This window comes from Leptopilina boulardi, unplaced genomic scaffold (genome assembly GCF_019393585.1).
Source record: "Leptopilina boulardi isolate dan_hultmark-lab unplaced genomic scaffold, ZJU_Lbou_2.1 LbouV2_305, whole genome shotgun sequence".
Lineage (NCBI taxonomy): Eukaryota > Metazoa > Arthropoda > Insecta > Hymenoptera > Figitidae > Leptopilina > Leptopilina boulardi.
This window is the reverse complement of record NW_026137869.1, coordinates 2080604-2099266: the sequence shown is the minus strand read 5'-3', so window position 1 is coordinate 2099266 and position 18663 is coordinate 2080604. Positions and strand designations below refer to the sequence as shown.

Genomic DNA, 18663 nt, shown 5'->3' with positions numbered 1-18663 from the left:
ATTTGGTCTCTCATTGAAATTTATTTTCAACTTCATTATAACAAATATTAAAATTTTCCAATTTTTTAGTCTCCTGACGAGCACATTAAATAATAATCAACGTAAAACAATAAAGTACGAAAAGTATTTTTCATTATGGAAAAAAAAAAAAAATTATATCCATATAATAACAAGTTCAACAATATTTAAAAATGAAATTTTTAACATCCGTAGATTTTTTTTGATTATTTTGCTTTCATATATACTAAATATATACATATATAACTATATAATACTACAATAAATTCAATACAAAAGTAAAAATTCAATAATTTTCAATTGTGGAACTTTTACAAATATATACAAGAATTTTTAGAAAATTCTTTTTTTTGTTTTTATAACATTTTTTCAACTCATTTTTCTCTTCCTCATTAGTGGAAGTATTTCGTTTTTTTAACAATTTCAAATTTTAAACAAATAACATTTTTTTTCACTTGAAATTTCAGGAATATCACGAACTTAACATCTCTTTGAGAATCTGTTTTTTTGAATCACTAATAAATCTGAAAATATAAAAAGCATTTAATAAAAATAAAGTTCTATAAATTTTGACATAAATTACACAAATATAGAAAGTTTAATTAAATTTTAAATTTTCATAATTATTAAATTGAATCATACTTATCGTGAACTGAAGTGAAATCAATTATTTCAGATGAATTATCAATTTGTTCTTTTATTGAACGCACTGCAGTTTTCATTCGTTTTTTATTTTTCATTGTCGATTTTTTCCGTTGCCCAATAAGACGTTGAATAATCATTAATAATGATAATTGATCCAACTGATAATTTATAATTTTAAAATTATTATTTAAAATGCTCAATTATTGTTGTATTTTTTAATAATTAAAAATTTTACTCACAACTTTGTATTTGAAATAAGTTTTATCCAAAATGTTAAAACACAAATCGTCAAATTCATCGAAGCACAAAATAATTTTCATTAATTCCTCTGTGATGAAGGAAAACACTTGATCGAGAATATTTTCTTGTGAAAAAATTTGTCCATTGGATAAAAGATTTTTCAAATCTTTACTATGATAAAATACAGCCGCATTAAAAATAATTGTCATGTATTTTATGCGTAAATCTAATGATTGGCTCAATAGAGGGAAAATATTTTCGATCAAATTCGTAAGTGTCTTCAAATTCTGAAAATCAAAAAAAAAAAAATTGGAATTTGTTCAAAATTAATTAGGTATAAAAAAAGGAATATTTTCTTATAAACTTACATTCGTGTTTGTTTTTACTAACTCCACAGGATATTTAGTTATTGTGACCATTACAGCGACAAAAAGAGACGGCACAAGAGTCTTTAATATTTCTGATTCATCATTTTTAAATATTTTCAAACTAAATTTCATTAAAACTAACACAGTGACTAGAGCGGAATTTACAAAAATAATGCCACATTTTTCCATTAGACATTTGGTGTATAAAATTATAATTTTACTACATAATTTTGGCGAAGCTTTCAATTCAATTATCATATCATTGCTTGTGTTTAATACAAATTTTAACAAGTTTATCAACAAACCTATTGCTTCAAGATCCGTTAAATTTGATATGCGAGGAAGAATTTTTCTATAAAATAAAAATTTATATTAAAAAATAAGAAAAAAAATACATATTCGAAAAAAAAGAATTAAAATATACATACTCTTGTGTCCAGATAATAATTCGCGAAAAATGAATTTCAGATTTAAAATTATCGGAATTAAGAATTGGAATAAGGGACAAGTAATGTTTAAAAATTGATTTTAAAACATTGTCCGGTAATAAATTGGGAAAATTATTATTTTCAAGACGACTTTCTATGCAGTCTTCAATAAAATGTAAATTTTCCCATAAATTAATAAATTTTTCATAATATTTTGGTAGAAAATTGCACAGAAAATTATTATCAATAATTATTTCTAATATTTTGAGACCCAAAGCTCTATCCATTGATGAACTTTTCACGAAAGAATCCTAAAGGAAATGTATCTTTTAATTTTAAATATGTAAATTAAAAAAATATATTCTAATTAAAATGAACAATTTTATACTAACAAGTTTTAGATGTAAATTTTCATCATCTTTCACGAGACATGGTAATAAATCAAGTAAATCATCGACTTCTTCCCATTTAAATAGCAAATGTATAATTGATAATATCATATTATCAGACACATTTTGCTGTAATAATTTTTTTTTAAATTTTTCCAAATATTCTTCTAAATTTTTTATTAATTTTTTTGGTATTAAGGAAAGAAAAATGATCGCCAATTCACTTAATTCCGAATCCTACAAAAAGAAAACCAACTTTTATTTTAATTACTTTTATTACAAAAGAAAAATTACAATTTTACCTTACCTGAAACTTTTCCAAAATGTTTTGCATTTTTTCAACGATTTTCAAATTTAATTCTTTTACATAAATTTGATGTAAATTTTTCATCAAACTTTCCATATTTACTAAATATAAAAGTGCACTTGCATCGATGAAAATATGAATTGATGTTAATTTATTAACATCTAATTTAGTGAAATGTGAACTTGCATTTCCTGAAAAATAAAACTTGAAATAAAATAAAAAAGGAAAAAAAAAAGAAAATAATTAATGCAATTACTTGCCACAAATTTTTTTTTTCACTTTAACACTTAATTCTGTAACACTCGAATTTTCATTAACTTCCGTTTCTGTTAATGATTCTGTTAAACGCGCAATTTCCGGTAATAATAAATCCAAAATTTCCAATGCACTTTCATAGCAAATAATATCCTTTGATTGTAAAAAAAAATCACGAAATAGATTAATATTTAATTGACCAGCATCTATTATTTCGTTAAGAATTCTTCCCTTGATTTTCGCAAAAGAAATCCTTATCCACAGTAATTTGTGTAATGAATTCACCACTTCCGTATGGGAATTCATCTAAAATTTATAAAAAAAAAAAAATTAAAAAAAAAAATACAGAATTTGATTTTGTTTTTCTATTAAATCAACTCACCTCTAGACAATGTACAATAATTTCTAATGACACTGCATTTGAAATATAGATATTTGTACAATTTTCTATTTCCAGAAAGAGATCAAGTACCGCTAATTTAACATCAATATTTGGATCGAATAAAGAGTTTAGTAATTTTGGTATTAATTTCTCTAAAGTTGAATGACTTTTTGAATTTTTCAAAAGACTTTTAAAACCCATAATAACACTTTTTCTAATTTCTGGAATGTTTGAAGTTTTTGTGTATTCAACAGCAAGGCACAACCATTCGTTTATTATTTTTATTGGTACAGTGGTCCAAAACTTTTCTAAAATTTGAAATATGCCCTGAAATGGAAAAATTTTTAAATCATTAAATTAACATTATTTTCAGTGAATTTTGAAATAAAACTCTTTTTATTTACCTTTAAAGCCACAGATAAAACAATTGTATTCGAATCTCTCAGAAGATTAGTTATTGCCTTGTGTTGCTTGCTTAAATATATATTACTTTTTAAGTCGTTTTTATTTTTTCGAAATTCATTGGTTACATACATTGGATAGGCTATAAAAAGAATTTCTGCTGTATTACACCTTACACAGGATCCAGGAGCCTTAAAATAATAAATTACAATTAATTTAAAAACACATTTAAACTCAATTATTAAGAAATTGATAAAAATTAATATTATAAAATTACCTCTAAATATGTCCAAATAAATTTATAGTAATTATTGCACATAATTTGTTTGATAGTATTGTTTTTTTGAAGATGAATGCACTCGAGAAATATTAACAAATTTTGTCCCAGCTTCACTCTTCCATTAATGTCCCTATTGGTACGTAGAGAGTGAAAAATTAAATTTTCTAAACATGTCTCAATTATTTTTCTATTGTCAATTGCTTTCTGCCAGGAATTCATTAATATTATTGCATAAATTTTCACACTATTAATATCCGCAGTTTCCAATGAAGCTCGAATGTTATTATAGATTCCCTAAAAATTTTAAATAAAATAATGATTAATAAATAATAAAATAATAGAAAATATATAATTAAAAATTTTAATAATTGGTTAATTCAACAATTTCAAATTTTAACTATTATGAATGAACTTTGTTTCGAATTAATTAATAATTAATATTTCAATAAGAATTAAATTAGTTACCATTGTCCATTCCTCATCAATTGAGAGCAAATAGACCAATAATTCTCTTCCTTCTGGTGTTTGAAGAATTCTATCATCTCGAGTAAGTTTCATTAAATTTTTTATATCATTAATAGATTTTATTGACTTAATCGCATGTTTAACATCTTTCTTTACTTTCTAGAATAATAAAATAAAAAATAAAATAAATAGCACAAGAATATCAAAAATATCAAATTTTTACAATTTAAAAAAAAATTATCCAAATAATTACCAATTTATTGAAAATATTTTGAACTTCAGGATATTCATTTCCAAGGATATCTTGCAATTTCAAGATAATGGTTAATATTTTTTGTTTTTCTTTCATTATACATATATTTCCTGAAAAAAATAACATTACAAAAGAATTAATTTTAATAAAAATTAAATACAATAATAAAAACAAATTGATATATTAAAAAAAATGTTTTTAAAAATTAATTATCTAAAAAAAGAATAATCTATTCTATTAATCAATACTAAACAATAAAATTGAAATTTTTTTTTTAAATAAAAAAGCGTAATTATTTTTGCAAAAAATGATACCGCCATTTTTTTTTGAGGTTAAGATATTATGATTTCTAATTTCCAATAAAAAAAAAATTGATAAAATAAAATTATAACAATGAATATAAAATATAATTACGTTGTACACATATATTTAAATAGAATTTTAAAAAATAACTATAATAACAAAATAATGAGTCAGTGTTTACATTTTTCTTTATTATAAACAGAATAAAAAAATAGTCACAAAAAAAGATACTTTGACGCTGATTTTCTAAAATTAAATACAAATGATGAATTATAAATAATAATTTACCTGAATCAGTGTATAATCATGCTGCTTTGAGTGTCACGATATTAATGAAAATTCAAAAAGATTTTAATATCCAGAATAATTATTTACCGGCCTATCAATTCGGAAGCCATATTGATTTTGTGTTGATTTTGCGATGTTTCGCGGTAGAAACTCACGCATGCGTGCTTTATTTATTTATTAAAATAAAAACAATTTAACACCGCTAATCTTCAATTAATAAATAATTACAAAAATCAAAATTTACATAAGTAAATTGAAGTTTTAATTTTTGTTTTATTGGAAATATCATTAGTTATTATTTATTCATATCAAACGTTGGATATTTAAATTTAAGCGCCAAATCGTATCCAATCTGCGCACTGGAAGTTTTTCTTTCGTTTTTCAAAATAATAATAAAACAGATTATTTAATAATTTTTAAAAGAAATTATAATTAATTAAGTTAATAATTTTTAATATAATTATTTTTAATATTTGATTAAATGATGACATCTTTGAAATATTGCAAAAATGGGCGGAACTTCAAGGAACTCGAATTAGAAAAATGAAAGTAAGATCTGATTGGCTAATAAGTTTTCTTGACAATGATGACCATGATGACAATTGAGGATGGTCATCTCGAAATATATTTGTTCAGTGGTTAAAACCGGATAAATGTCGGGTCCATGAAGACCAACCGGGAAAGTGTTATGTGGCGAAAATTTATATTTTATTGTTTTGAAATTGCATATTTTTTTGAAAAGTAAATGTTCCAAGTGAATTTGTCAGTACAATTTTCTATGGATTAAGTGAATGTGCGTTTTTTGAAAGACGATGTTGGCAATGCAATAATGTAGTGACACGGAAACACGTGTATAAAAATAACGCTTTTATTTGGAGACAAGTGTGTAGTTTGACATGTCGTTAACAAAGTGCATAACTAAAGATATACAATAATAGTTTCTCAATTGGTGAATCTTTTTTCAAGTTGGATTATTGTTATAAGAATTATATGTAACCTCATAGTATGCAACAATATGTGTGGGTGCTACGTGAGCGACACATTAAATCACAATTTTCGGCTTACTATCGTTACATAAGGTATATATTGTGTTTATTTGGCAGTCTACGAGTGATTTTCATTGAAAAACAGTTTCCATTTGAGATTTAATGTGAGTTTCATGTGTATAATATTTATTGATACATATCTGTACCATTGTCTGTACGGTCTGTACAGTCAGCATGCTTGTTAACCTCCTGAGAACTAATTAACATTTTTTTGGTGAGTTGCTCCTAAAAATTAATAATTTACATTAATTTATATTTATATAATATTTATTGCTTTACTTTTGATTGTAAACTAATTTAAATTAATATTGATTATTACATTTAAAAATCTTGTTGGGTACTTGAGTGACCATAACCTCAAAGTTTCACATGCGCTTGCTATTCTACTTTCAAGAATCCAGTCTTGTTCTTGTTTCTTTAGCATTTGTTGATTATTTTTTTAAACTGATTGTTCTTCAACTGTAATACAATCTTGTTTTGCTTTTGTTTATTATTAAGACGTAAAAATTTGTAATATTTTCACTATTCAAGTTCTATTAATTATTACGAAATCATGCTCTCATTGGTTTTTTTATGCAATTATTTTCATATATCATATACTTTGTAATTTATCAATAAAATTCGAAAATGTAAACACTTATTAGCATTGACATTACTTGTTGATTTGTTTTCTTAACTATTTTTAGAAAAATTATTTTGCATATTAATTTCTTAGTTTATAATTTTTTTATGCTTTACGTATTTGAAGGGACTTTTATAATAATTTATTATTGTTTATTTTAAAATTTTTGTTTAATAATCAATATTTTATTCAGGATTAATATTGTAAACAATTAGTTTTTTTTTCTCAAAAGGAATTCCTGTAATAATGATGTTAAATTCCTATAATTAAATTCTAATTAGCATTAAATTGAAAAAGTTTAAAGGTAAATGTAAAATTTAATTACATTTTAATTATTATGAAAAGTTAAAATTATAATTTGCCAAAAATTTTTTCTTCATCTAACAAAATTCTTATAAATTTTCCATACTTGTTTATTTGCTATTCTTTAGAGATACTTGGTATTTTCTCTGAAAAGTTTCAAAACTCATTTTCCCTTATCTCTTTTAGCACTAAATAGTATCCCTGTAATTTATAAAAGAGAAATGACTCTATGTCCTATTCATAATGTTACCTTAATTCTTTTATGTTAAGCTTAAAGGGGCGTGGCTTTTAAAGTAAAATATCACTTTTGTTTGATACCTTTCTGTAAATTTGCATCCGTAGACCGTGTACCTGCTTAGGTGAAATTGTAGGAATTACCATTTTTAACAAGTCGAACAATTTAGGGAAAACCATTTTTACCAATTCTCGTACAAAATTAATTATATTATTATTTCCCTCATGATTCTTTATTAAATAATCATTTTTTTTATCTCTTTAAATAAAAAAAGAAATTACTTTTTATACTTTATGAATTTAAAATTTTTAATATTTCTTTAAAGAAAGGAATTTCTATTTTTTAAAATTGGCAAATAAAAAAGAAATATTTTCACACTATTATTGTTTGTAAATACCAATAATTAAAATTTTCATTAGATAAAATTATTTTTTTTTTTAAATTAAAATAATAATTGAATTTTATTTGAGTATATATTTCATACAAGAATTTTTTAAAAATCGATTTATTAAAATTTTGTCAATATCTAAAATGTATTTTGTTTTATTTTAGATTAAAAAGTTATTGTTATAACAATTAAAGATGGAGACTGATTATTTAAATATGCGTGATGAGCAGCAACGCTATCCATCTTTATCGATTATGGAGCAGGTAATTAATATTATTTCAATTTTTTTTTCATACGAATTAATTTTTTATTAATTTAATTTTAATTAAATTTAATTGTTTTGAAAGTTTGGAAATTCTTACTACTAATTAATTACTTATTGTCATTGTTCTATATTTTAAAAAAATATATATTTTTAAAATATTTTTACATTTTAAAATTAAAATTATTTTTTTTGGTATTTATCATTCTGATTAATTTTTTACCTGTTGTGTTAGTGAATTTAAATATTATATTATTTAGTTATGCAAATTAGTTGTGTAAATTATATTTATGTTTGCGAATGAATTTTATCACAAATAAAAAACATAATTTAAAGAATAAATAACATTATTTAAATATTTAATAATATTATTGTGCTATTAGATTTTAATTCTTATAAGAAGCATAAATAAAAGTTTTGTTTATTTCGATATTTAGAATTTTTAATATTTGTTTTATTATTTATTTTACATTTTGTATATATATTTTTTTGGGTTTTAATTCTAAATTTTATATTTGAATGCATTTATTATTATTTTATTATTATTATTTAGTTTTGTGTTTATATACTTGGTTTTAATCTTTACGTTTTACGAACAACTTGGTAGTTCGAGCTGTTTTTACAGAATGATTATGTGATGCCAAATCCACTTCCAACTCCATTATGTGAAGAAGGCTCTTTACTTAAAGTTGTTGAGAGCGATTTTGATTACATGGAAAATCAATTGGACACAAGTGGTTTGTCCTGGGGATCGGAACAGGAGTAAGTTTTTTTTTTTTAAATAATTAAAATTAAAAATAAAAATAATTTAAATGTATAATTAAAAAAAAATTGTTTTCTAATAAAATACTAATTTTTCCACCTAGACTCAATGGTGATATGGCTGTATTACCAGTTTCTGGAGTTGCTTCAGTCTATCCAAAAATGGAGAGTTTAAGCGAAGATTTTGCTAAAGTTCTCAATGATTGGCAAGAGCATTTGGGCTTTTTAGAGGTCAGTTTTAACTCAAACAAAGTGAAAAAAATATACATAATATTTTTTTCAATATTTAAAATTTTTTTTTATATATTAATTGGCAGACATGTGAATTTGAGGAACGAATGAATTCGTTGGACATTGATCGTCCTACATCAAGATATCCTGTTCTACCCGAAAACATATTTGATGATGATTTTCATCCTCCATCAAAATCGGAAAAAAAGATTCTTGGTAGGAATATATTATGTAAAAAGAAATTTATAAATTTTTATTTAAAATATTTATTAAAATATTTATCAATTAGATAATAATTAATTTACAATTTTTTTTTTTAAACTTAGATGATAAAAGTTTAAAGACATCTTTAAATTTAGTCAATGATTTAGAGGCAAGTAGTAGCAGTAGTGCTCTTGATTGTCCCATTGAAGAGATTAATGAAGAGACAAATAAAAGTAAAAGAACACGAAAAAATTTAGGCAAACAGAAAATTAAAACTGAAGTAAAAAAGGAAATTAATTATGCCGAAGATTTAGGTGATGATAATTGGTTTTTGGATGATATAGATTTAATAGAAACATCGTCAGGTAATTTCTAAAATTATTAATAAATTTATAATTGTTGAGTGAATTATAATTTTATAATTTTGTAAAAATTTCTTCAGTTTTGGAAGCTGGTGATGTCACTGATCTTCTTGAACAATTTGAGGCTTCTGAAATAGTACCAGAATCTTCTTTATCAATGATAAATGATACTAAAGAATTGTGCCAAGAAGAAATGAAGAAAAAGAAGAAAAGAGAAATTTTGAATATTAAAGAAGATGCTATTGAACTTCCTCCCACAAAGAAACGAAAATCTGAGAAGAAAACGACAATAAAAGTCAACGAGAATGTCCCAAAGAAATCAGCGAAAATTCAAGAAAATCTTCAGCGTGATGTCAAAAAAACACTTCCCAAAGAAGTTATTGACAGGATACAGGTAAATATAATTTTGAAATAAAAAATAATTGAACAATAATATCAAAAGAATTAATAATAATTTTATTTATTTAATATTATTTAAAATTTAAATTATATTTCTTTTTTTAATTAATTTCTTGAAAATTTAATTTTATTTGCTCTTGAAAAAATTTGAGTTTAAAAAAAACTGTCCAATTCCTGTTTGGAAATAATTTGAATGCTTGAAACGGAATTGAGAATCAAAGTTCTTATATAACAGGCTTCAAATCGCAAGAAACCTATATCAGTCATACCAGCATTGCCAGAGAAGAAACCTGGCGTTCGTTGCAAAGGAACAAAAATGCAGAATTCAGACGCCACAAACTCCCGGAATAAACAACTGAAAATAGTAAGTTACTTATTTTTAAAACATTTTTTTTTTTTGTTAATTAATGGAAAAAATATTTTTTCATCAAAATAAAGGAAAGGAATACACCTTATAAAGTAACAATTCAGTAAAAGTAACAACAATTTTAAAACTAAAATTCAGCTCCAAAAAAATAAATAAAAATTTTTTAAAAAATTTCATTTAACATTGAAATTAAATGAAATTTTCTATTTAAACAGGTGTCAAACAAAGATAATACTTTGGAAGGATCAGTTCAATTGGATCACGATTATTGCAGTAATGGCAATACAATAAATTCAAAGAGTAAAACTTCCTCTAAACCAAAAGTGAAAAAGATAACGAAAAAAATTGCAAAAATTGAATCAACACGTCAAATAATAAACGATAAATTAAATAGCGTTCTTTCAATTGACAATAATGAGATGAAGAAAAATAATATTTTAGAATCGCCAAGACAGAATAATAATACAAGAGAAGAAAAAATTGATTCTAAAGAATTGTCCACGGAAAAAGTGAAGAAAAAACAATTTTCCCTAAAGAAAGTTGAAATTACACAAATTGTTGACAATAAAGTGTCACCAATCAAAGAAAATAAAACCACATCAACAATTACCACAACAGTGAAGAAACAATTTACGGAAATGAAAGTAAGACCCGCCGTGACAACAAGTATTCTTCAAACACGTAAAGGAGGAGTTATCACAAAAACAAAATCAATTGAGGGCCCACAAAAAATGATTTCTGTACTCAAAAAACCACCACCACCATCATCATCATCGTCGTCATCATCATCATCATCATCATCACAAACGGTTCAAACTCTCGTTTGCAATAAATCAAATGAGAGTATTGTGACAACTACAAATAGTTTAAATAATGAAGTACAAAATATAATTGTTCAAACACAATCAATTGATTCATTACAGGAGAATGAAAAGAAACCACTATTGCCACAACGTAAAAAATTAAATCTCGCCGAATATAGAAGTAGACGTGAACAAAATCGTAGCGACAATAGTCGTACGAATTCACCAATTCAACCAATGACATTGGTTTATATTTATCACGCGTCAACCACTACTGATCCAATTCAAACTGATCACGATAATGTCATTTGGTCCGAGAGGGAAATTGTATCAATTTTAAAACCAAAATCAGAAATTGAAGAAATAAAAGTCGATACAAAACCCGCCGTTCGCGACGCATCAGTTCAAACAAATGAAACTGTTTTCAATCAAATTCCAAGATCAAATTTCGATTCTGCGCCAGTGATTTCTAAGAAAATTGAAAGATCAACAGATGGAAAACGATTAATTGATAAACGATTAATGACAAATAGTAGTAGTAGTACTAATAGTAGTGTTAGTATTCGAGGAATTGATAATAAACGATCATTTGATAAACAAATTGAATCAAAATCAAATGATAATCGTCGTCAAATTGAAGGTAAAACATTGATTGAAAATAAGCGAAAAATTGAAAATAAACCAATAGATAAGCGTGATAATACCTCAATTGAAAATAAAGAACGTATTGAAAGTAAATCGACAATAGAGAATAAGAGAAAAATTGATAATAAACTTTTAGTTGAGAATAAAGGAATTGAAAATAAACTGGAAAATAAATCACCAATTGAAAATAAACGAATAGTTGAGCAAAATTCAACTAAATCACCTGAGAATCTTTTAATTAAAGGTAAATCAGATGAATCAAGTAAATCCATTGAAAAAACAAATAAAAAAATCAGTTCTTCCAATTGTTCAAATAATGAATCGAATAATTCAGCCAAGGATATTGATGAAAGGTAAATTTTTTTTTTCAATTTAAATAATATTAAATATATATATACGTATAAATTACAAATTTGAAAAATAAATTACAGAATTCGAACGAGTAAAAAAGTGAGAAATTACAGAAGAAGAGGATCATCAGAATCAAGTCGATCGTTATCACGTAGCCGAAGTCGAAGTAGAAGTCGAATAAGAAGTAGAAATAGAAATCGAAATCGTAGCCGAAGTAAAAGTCGATCATGTCGACGAACACCAGAACGTCGTCGACGAATAAGTCATCGTCGCAGTTCAGTTAGTTCAAGTAGCAGTTGGTCATCACGATCATATACAAAATCATCATCTAGTTTTAGAACAAGATCATCGCGATCACGTTCACGTTCACCGAGATTCTCCCGTTCAAGATCGATATCAAGATCAAGATCGAGATCAAAATCAAGACTGAGATCAAGATCCAGATCACGATCATCGTCACGATTCTCCAGTTGCTCAAGGTATATAATAATTTTTATTTTTATTATTTCGAAATTTATTTTAAAAATTAATTTTTTTCCTTGAGATTTGAATATTTTAAATTATATATATAGGTGAGTTTTGAATCAACTAAAAATTTAGTAGAGGTGCGCGATTATTTTGAAATTTTTTTTTTTTTTTAAAGGTATGTGGTGAAATTTAAAAAAGTGTGTGTATTTTTTTATCGGATTTTTTTTGATCGAGGGATTTAAGTTTCGGAGATATCGCGTGATTATAGGTTGTCGTCTCGCTCTATTTTCACAAGGAGTAGATGGTCAGGTCGACGAAGATGGGAAAACCGCGAGCGGAAACGAAGTTATGATAGGAGCAGGCGTCGCTCCTCTGGTAGTAGTAACGACAACAGAAATTCGAGGAGGTAAAACAATATGTTTACAGTTGCAAAAAAAAAAAAAAAAAAAAAAATTCCTTATTAAAAAGCAATATTTTTTGTTTCTAATATATTTTTCTCATTCATTTAAATTAATTTTAATATTCATATATATTTTTTTAATGTTTTATTTAATTAAACTAATATAACTAACTGATAAAATTAATTTATAATTGTTGTAAAATTATTTTTTGTTAGAATATTGTTGTGAAGTTTATTTTTATATGGAAAATTAATTTAAATTGAATGAATTTTGACATGGAGACGAAAAATTTATCTGTAAACATAAATGTTTAATAGGTTCACCAATGTTAATACAAATAGCGAAGATTAATAAAAGTTGTTATCAGTAATTAACAATTTATTAACAAAGATTTATTTTGTTGAGATTTGTATTTCTTTTCTGACACTTTTATAAGGAGACAAATTTTTGAAAATAAATATATTTTTCTAGATCTACTTCTCGTTCGTATAGAAGACCATACGATGGTTGGTATGATAGAGAAAAGCAAAGACAAGTTGAGGAGCGAAGAGTAATTTACGTTGGAAGACTCGAGGAGGGAATAACGAAAGCTGACTTGAGAAGAAGATTCGAAACTTTTGGTCCTGTTGTTGATATCAGTGTCCATTTCCGAGAGCATGGGTGAGATTTTTATTCGTTATTTTTTTTTTTGTAAAAAATTTTATTTAAAAAACAAAGATTAAGATTTAATAATAAAATTTATTTGATATGATGAGATTATTATAAATTATTATAATTATTATAATTAGATATGTTTATATTTAATTATTTTTTGAAAAATATATTTTTTTATTGTATTTTTTAAGTTTGACATATTTTTGCAGAGACAATTATGGTTTTGTTACATTCGCTTATAAAAGCGACGCTTACAAAGCTGTTGAACGCGGTAATGAAAATCCTTCTTTACCTCGATACGATTTATGTTTTGGTGGACGTCGAGCGTTCTGCAAAGTAAAATACGCTGATCTCGGTAAGTTAAATTATTATTTAATATTTCAAATTATTAAAATAATGATATTGAATAATATTAATAATAATATAATAATAATAAAAAAAATTATTTTTTAGATGGAGCGCCAGGTAATTCATACGGTGGTAGAAATATGTTAAAAGGAGGTGGTGGAGGTGGAGGAGGAGGAGATGATCACACTTTTGATTTGCTACTAAAAGAAGCTCAAGCAAAACTTCGTAAACGAAAGGTTTGACACACGTACTGTATATTAGTTATAAATATAATTTAACAATTATTAGTATTGTTGATGCCATGAAATTTGATGAGGAAGAATGAATTTTTTTAAAAATATTATATTAAAAATGAAAAATCATCGGTAGGATTACATTTTTCCTACTAATTATAATATAATGGTACTTTATTAAAATGCACACACCTATCTCAATAATTTTTTTTTCGATACAAAACTCTCGCCAATAACCTTTCGAGGTGATAATGTAGTTAACAATACAGCTCAAGTTATACTATATTTATTAATATTGCATTGAAAAAATATACTCCTTCACTCGAGACAATGATTAGTTAGAAAAAAAAAGTTTAAATCTCTTGAAGACTTTTAAATTAAATTAAATCAATTTAATTAATTTTGATAATTTGTTTTCAAAACCTATTTAATATCTTGAGAATTTTTAAAAATCAAATTGAATTTCTCGATGATTATGAAAAAAATATGGTTGCGATTACTCAATATTGTACTGATAATGATGATAACAATTAACATAATCTAATGATTTTAAGTAAAAAAAAAAAAATAAAAAATAAACCTCGTGATGTAAAACAGAAAATTGTTCCTATTAACTAACGCTTGAATGATGAAACGTTGAGATTTTTTTTTCAAATTCCAAGTCAAAAGGGTTACCAGATTTTTATATTTCTTAACTATTTGTCAATTATGCAGAAAAATAATTTGTCAAACAGTTTTTTTCGATTATTCTTATAGCTTTATTATTGACAGCTTTTGTGATGATTATAATGTTGATAATAATGATAATGTTAATAATAATAGGGATGATAGTGATTATGATAATTATGATAATAATAATAATGATGATATTGATTGCTAATGATTATAATAATAATAATGATAAAAATAAGATAAAGATAATCTAAAAAGCCAAAAATTTGGAAAATTCATTACATTTAAATAAAATAATACATGCAGTGCTATTATTATTTTTTTTTAAAGTAATGGCAGGCAATGTAATATTTTTTTATGTATTAGATTGAGAATTTACATCATCACTTTTTTAATAAAAAAAAAAAAATAATAATAATAATTAAAATACTTTTTACGCTTTTTACTGTCAAGAAAAAATAATTGAACTAAACTTTTTAGAAATATATTTACCGAGAGAAATAGGTGTGTGAAATAATGCAAAATAAAGAAACAACAACAATTTAGGTATTTCGAATTCCCATAGACTGCACAATGGATTTGAATTTATATTCAAATCATTTGTAAATGTTATCGCGTTAATTGCCAGGTTCTATTTTCAAAAAAATATTGTCAAAAAATATATAATTGATTTTTTTGATACAAAAAGAGAAAAAAAATATACTAACATAATAAATTCATAAACTTTTAATTCAAATTTATGAAATATTAAAAAAAAAATTCAATTAAAATAAATATATGATTTAGTAATATAATCTTAAAATAATGCATGTTTAAAAAAAGAAATTAACTTCTTATGAATAACAGTCAAAAGAAAAATCTAAAAAAAAAAAATATGTAATTTTATATTTTGTTTCATTTTTTTTTTTATTCTTTATTCGAAATTTATAATTATATATATATATATATGTAAGTTATTATGTGGCAGTTAATGTGCTAACTTAATTTTATATATATATTATATACATTAGGTCAATATTAGTCACGCTTAAAAGCCAGAAGTTGATTAAGAAGTAAAAATCCTCTAATTATTAAGTAAATACTGAATTCTATTTAAATATTTCTTTTCTGTGTAAAGAAATTTTTTTTTAAAAAAAAAGGGAATTAATTTTCCATGAAGTCTCTTATATACGTTTCAATATGTCTTTTATTGTGATCAATCAGTTGCCTTTGTTATAATTAACAATTGACCTAAATTTATGGATTGTCTGGCGTGTTTAATTTTATAAATATATAAATATAATCAATTAATTAAGATAATATCAATAAGTTTAGTATTTCGAGTAGTGAGAGAGAAAGTGAGAGAGTGTTTGTGCATATGGGTGAAAGAGAAAAATAAAAAAAATGTAGATTATCGGTGTTTGAAAATATTTTACAGAAAAAAATGAGTTGTTCATTTTTTTTTTTTACTAAAAAAAAGCATTTTTGTCAATCAATCTGTTTGAATATCTTATAAGATAATTTACTTTCAATAGTTATTAAATTACTATTATTATCTTTTTAAATTTTCTTACAGGTGAATTATTTTGAAAATTTGAATTAAAAAATTTTTTTTATGTCTTCACCGATTTTCTACTATTATAATTTATAATTTACTATATTAAAGATAATGTAAAGAATAGTATAGTATAAATAAGTTCACTAAGGAAATTGCATGACTCGCTCTAAAAATAGATTATAAAGAAGTAAAAAAAAAAAAAAAATTTTTTTTTTGAACGAAACCAATCGAACAAAAAGCAAAACAAAAAAATACTAATGGAAAAAATTGGAAACAATTTCAATTATTATGCTGCGCATAAAAATGTTGGTTATACGAGTAAAGGATGAAATAAAGCAAAAGAGTTGTCTTTTTTTGGGGAATATTTTTTTTTTTTTTTTTTTAAATGAAAATGAAAACAGTTTTTTACACCTCATTATATTTGTACAGCTTTTAATATTGTGTGTAAAGACATTTTTAAGAACGAATTGGTGCTTTTATTTCATACTTTATTCTATATAATTTTCGACTTTAATTAAAAAAGAAAGATAGATATATTTTTTTTTATATTGTGTCACATACTCTTTGTATGTTCGTAAAAAAAGTTCTCTCAAACATGAAATTATAGCTAGCCACGATTTTTTTTGATTCAAATAAAAATTGAAAATAGTTTTAATTTATGAGATATTTAATTTTAAAAATCGTTATTTAAAATATTAAAAAAAAATCACATTTATTAAAATTATTTGATTATTTCTTACGATTAATTAGTTATTTAATTAATTTATTAATAAATTAATTGGTTAATACATTAATTTGATAATAAAATCGCGGCTAGTTGTACTTTCATGTAACATGAATTATTATTATTGAATAATATCGAATTTATTGTAAAATATTCAGTTTATCAGGAAATCATAACTACGATGTAATATAATTTTGATATGTGATAAATGAATGATGCTATACTTTATAAATTGTATGTTGGAAGTAAGTATATATATATATAAATATTTATATATATATATTTATATAGGGCACTATTACCAAGAAAAGAATCGATTTTTTTTCGAAAGACACGTTTCAGGAATATATATGTAACAATAATAATTTAACAACATTTATGAAAAGCGAAAATTTAGATTTTATTGTATAAATAGATTTTAAGAATTCTAAATCACGCTTTAGTACTGAAGCATGTATTTCAAAAGAATTGTATTCGTTAATATGTATCGGACGCCCAATAAAGAAGTGGAAAAATGTAATAAAGGAAGATTATTAATTTCTTTTAATTTTGAATTTTTACAGGATTTATGTAGGTTGTTAATAATAATTATAATCAACTCATTAAATTTCGATAAAATAAATTTTAACGGAGGTAGGTATTTATTTAGAAGTATTATTATATATTTTCTTTATTGACAATTAAATTATAAACACAATAATTAATTAAGAAAAATTATATTCGAAGAAATTTATTCGAAATAATTTTAATTTTTTTTTTTTTATTGTTACCAGATGCTAAACCAATTTCTCCTGTGAATTTATATAGAATTTTTTGCATGCCACTCCAATGTAATTGATTGCTTCGCAAATATTTTTATTTTCATCAGTTCCATCGACACAATCTTCGATGCCATCGTAAAGAAATTCTTGATGAATGCAACCACAAAATTGAAGGTATATTTTTACATATATTTATTAAACGCTATTAAAAAAAAATGTTATCTTTTCGATTTTCTTACAGAATATGATGACAGAGTTTTCTGAGCTCATCAGATGAATCAGGACACGTTTGGAATTCCATCGCAAACTTGTGATAAGGCAATTTTCGTGACATCCACTCAAACAAAGGGAGGAAATTTTGCAATATCTTCTTAATCAGGTACAATTTTTGATATGTTTAAAACAAAAAAAAAAAAAGAAAAATTTTCTTTCTTTCAATTTGTATTATATATTTTTTATTCTATATTATTTATATAATATACCTAGAGCAATGAAAACGAATAATAGAACACAACATGATTTTTTTTTTCTATTTTTTTCAATAATAGTCCACAATACACGCTTCTTTTATATAAATGTGTAAATTTTTGAAAAATTATTCAGTTCTTTGTTTGGTAGAAAAAAAATGCAGCATTGTTATTGTGGCAAAAGGAATTTTTCTCCCTTGAGTGATTCTTTTATATACTTTTCTATATGAATGAAAGAAATTTCACATTGAAGAATTGATCCTTAATTTAATGTTAAATTTTTTTGAAAATAACTAGAAATAATTAATTTTTTGAAATTCTAAATGGAAAGAAGTAAATAAATTAATAATAATAAAAATTTATTATTCATAAAGTTTCTAAATATTACATTTTTT

The 18663-nt window shown here is 23.8% G+C and overlaps 2 protein-coding genes and 1 long non-coding RNA gene across 7 annotated transcripts; 1 reads left to right on the top strand and 2 right to left on the bottom strand.

Annotated features, from left to right (window-relative positions):
* Position 1: 1 nt before the first annotated feature.
* On the bottom strand, positions 2–5155 carry LOC127283098 (uncharacterized). Its single transcript, XM_051307777.1, has 14 exons — positions 5024–5155; positions 4433–4542; positions 4180–4338; positions 3712–4008; positions 3437–3625; positions 3033–3359; positions 2656–2956; positions 2396–2586; positions 2092–2325; positions 1700–2010; positions 1272–1623; positions 903–1190; positions 661–821; positions 2–542 (listed from the first exon to the last, which is right to left on the bottom strand). The coding sequence occupies exons 2-14, from the start codon at positions 4526–4528 to the stop codon at positions 491–493; spliced, it is 2958 nt and encodes a 985-aa protein (XP_051163734.1). The 5' UTR covers positions 4529–4542; positions 5024–5155; the 3' UTR covers positions 2–490.
* A 490-nt stretch (positions 5156–5645) lies between these two features.
* Positions 5646–17560, top strand: LOC127283094 (serine/arginine repetitive matrix protein 2). Of its 5 annotated transcripts, none has more exons than XM_051307769.1 (14): positions 5646–6173; positions 7782–7880; positions 8505–8641; positions 8746–8872; positions 8959–9088; positions 9199–9441; positions 9519–9832; positions 10073–10201; positions 10420–12005; positions 12084–12482; positions 12740–12877; positions 13344–13532; positions 13736–13881; positions 13980–17560. In XM_051307769.1, the coding sequence occupies exons 2-14, from the start codon at positions 7812–7814 to the stop codon at positions 14114–14116; spliced, it is 3744 nt and encodes a 1247-aa protein (XP_051163726.1). In that variant the 5' UTR covers positions 5646–6173; positions 7782–7811; the 3' UTR covers positions 14117–17560. The 5 variants fall into 5 exon arrangements, with proteins under 5 accessions (XP_051163726.1, XP_051163723.1, XP_051163724.1 ...); XM_051307766.1 differs by having other exon boundaries at positions 8487–8641; XM_051307767.1 differs by having other exon boundaries at positions 5646–6283.
* Positions 5978–6594, bottom strand: LOC127283095 (uncharacterized). The gene is made up of 2 exons (XR_007843299.1): positions 6411–6594; positions 5978–6294 (listed from the first exon to the last, which is right to left on the bottom strand). It is a non-coding gene; the product is annotated as an uncharacterized LOC127283095 (long non-coding RNA).
* Positions 17561–18663: the final 1103 nt, after the last annotated feature.

Excerpts from the sequence above, each read along its gene's own strand:
- LOC127283098 (XM_051307777.1), bottom strand. The coding sequence starts at position 4,528 with ATGAAAGAAAAACAAAAAATATTAACCATTATCTTGAAATTGCAAGAT. Across the intron at positions 2,011-2,091 it reads AAAATTTACATCTAAAACTT|GATTCTTTCGTGAAAAGTTC; the intron begins GTTAGTATAAAA and ends CATTTCCTTTAG. Across the intron at positions 543-660 it reads TTCACTTCAGTTCACGATAA|ATTTATTAGTGATTCAAAAA; the intron begins GTATGATTCAAT and ends TTATATTTTCAG.
- LOC127283094 (XM_051307766.1), top strand. The coding sequence starts at position 7,812 with ATGGAGACTGATTATTTAAATATGCGTGATGAGCAGCAACGCTATCCA. Across the intron at positions 9,442-9,518 it reads TTTAATAGAAACATCGTCAG|TTTTGGAAGCTGGTGATGTC; the intron begins GTAATTTCTAAA and ends AAATTTCTTCAG. Across the intron at positions 10,202-10,419 it reads GGAATAAACAACTGAAAATA|GTGTCAAACAAAGATAATAC; the intron begins GTAAGTTACTTA and ends CTATTTAAACAG.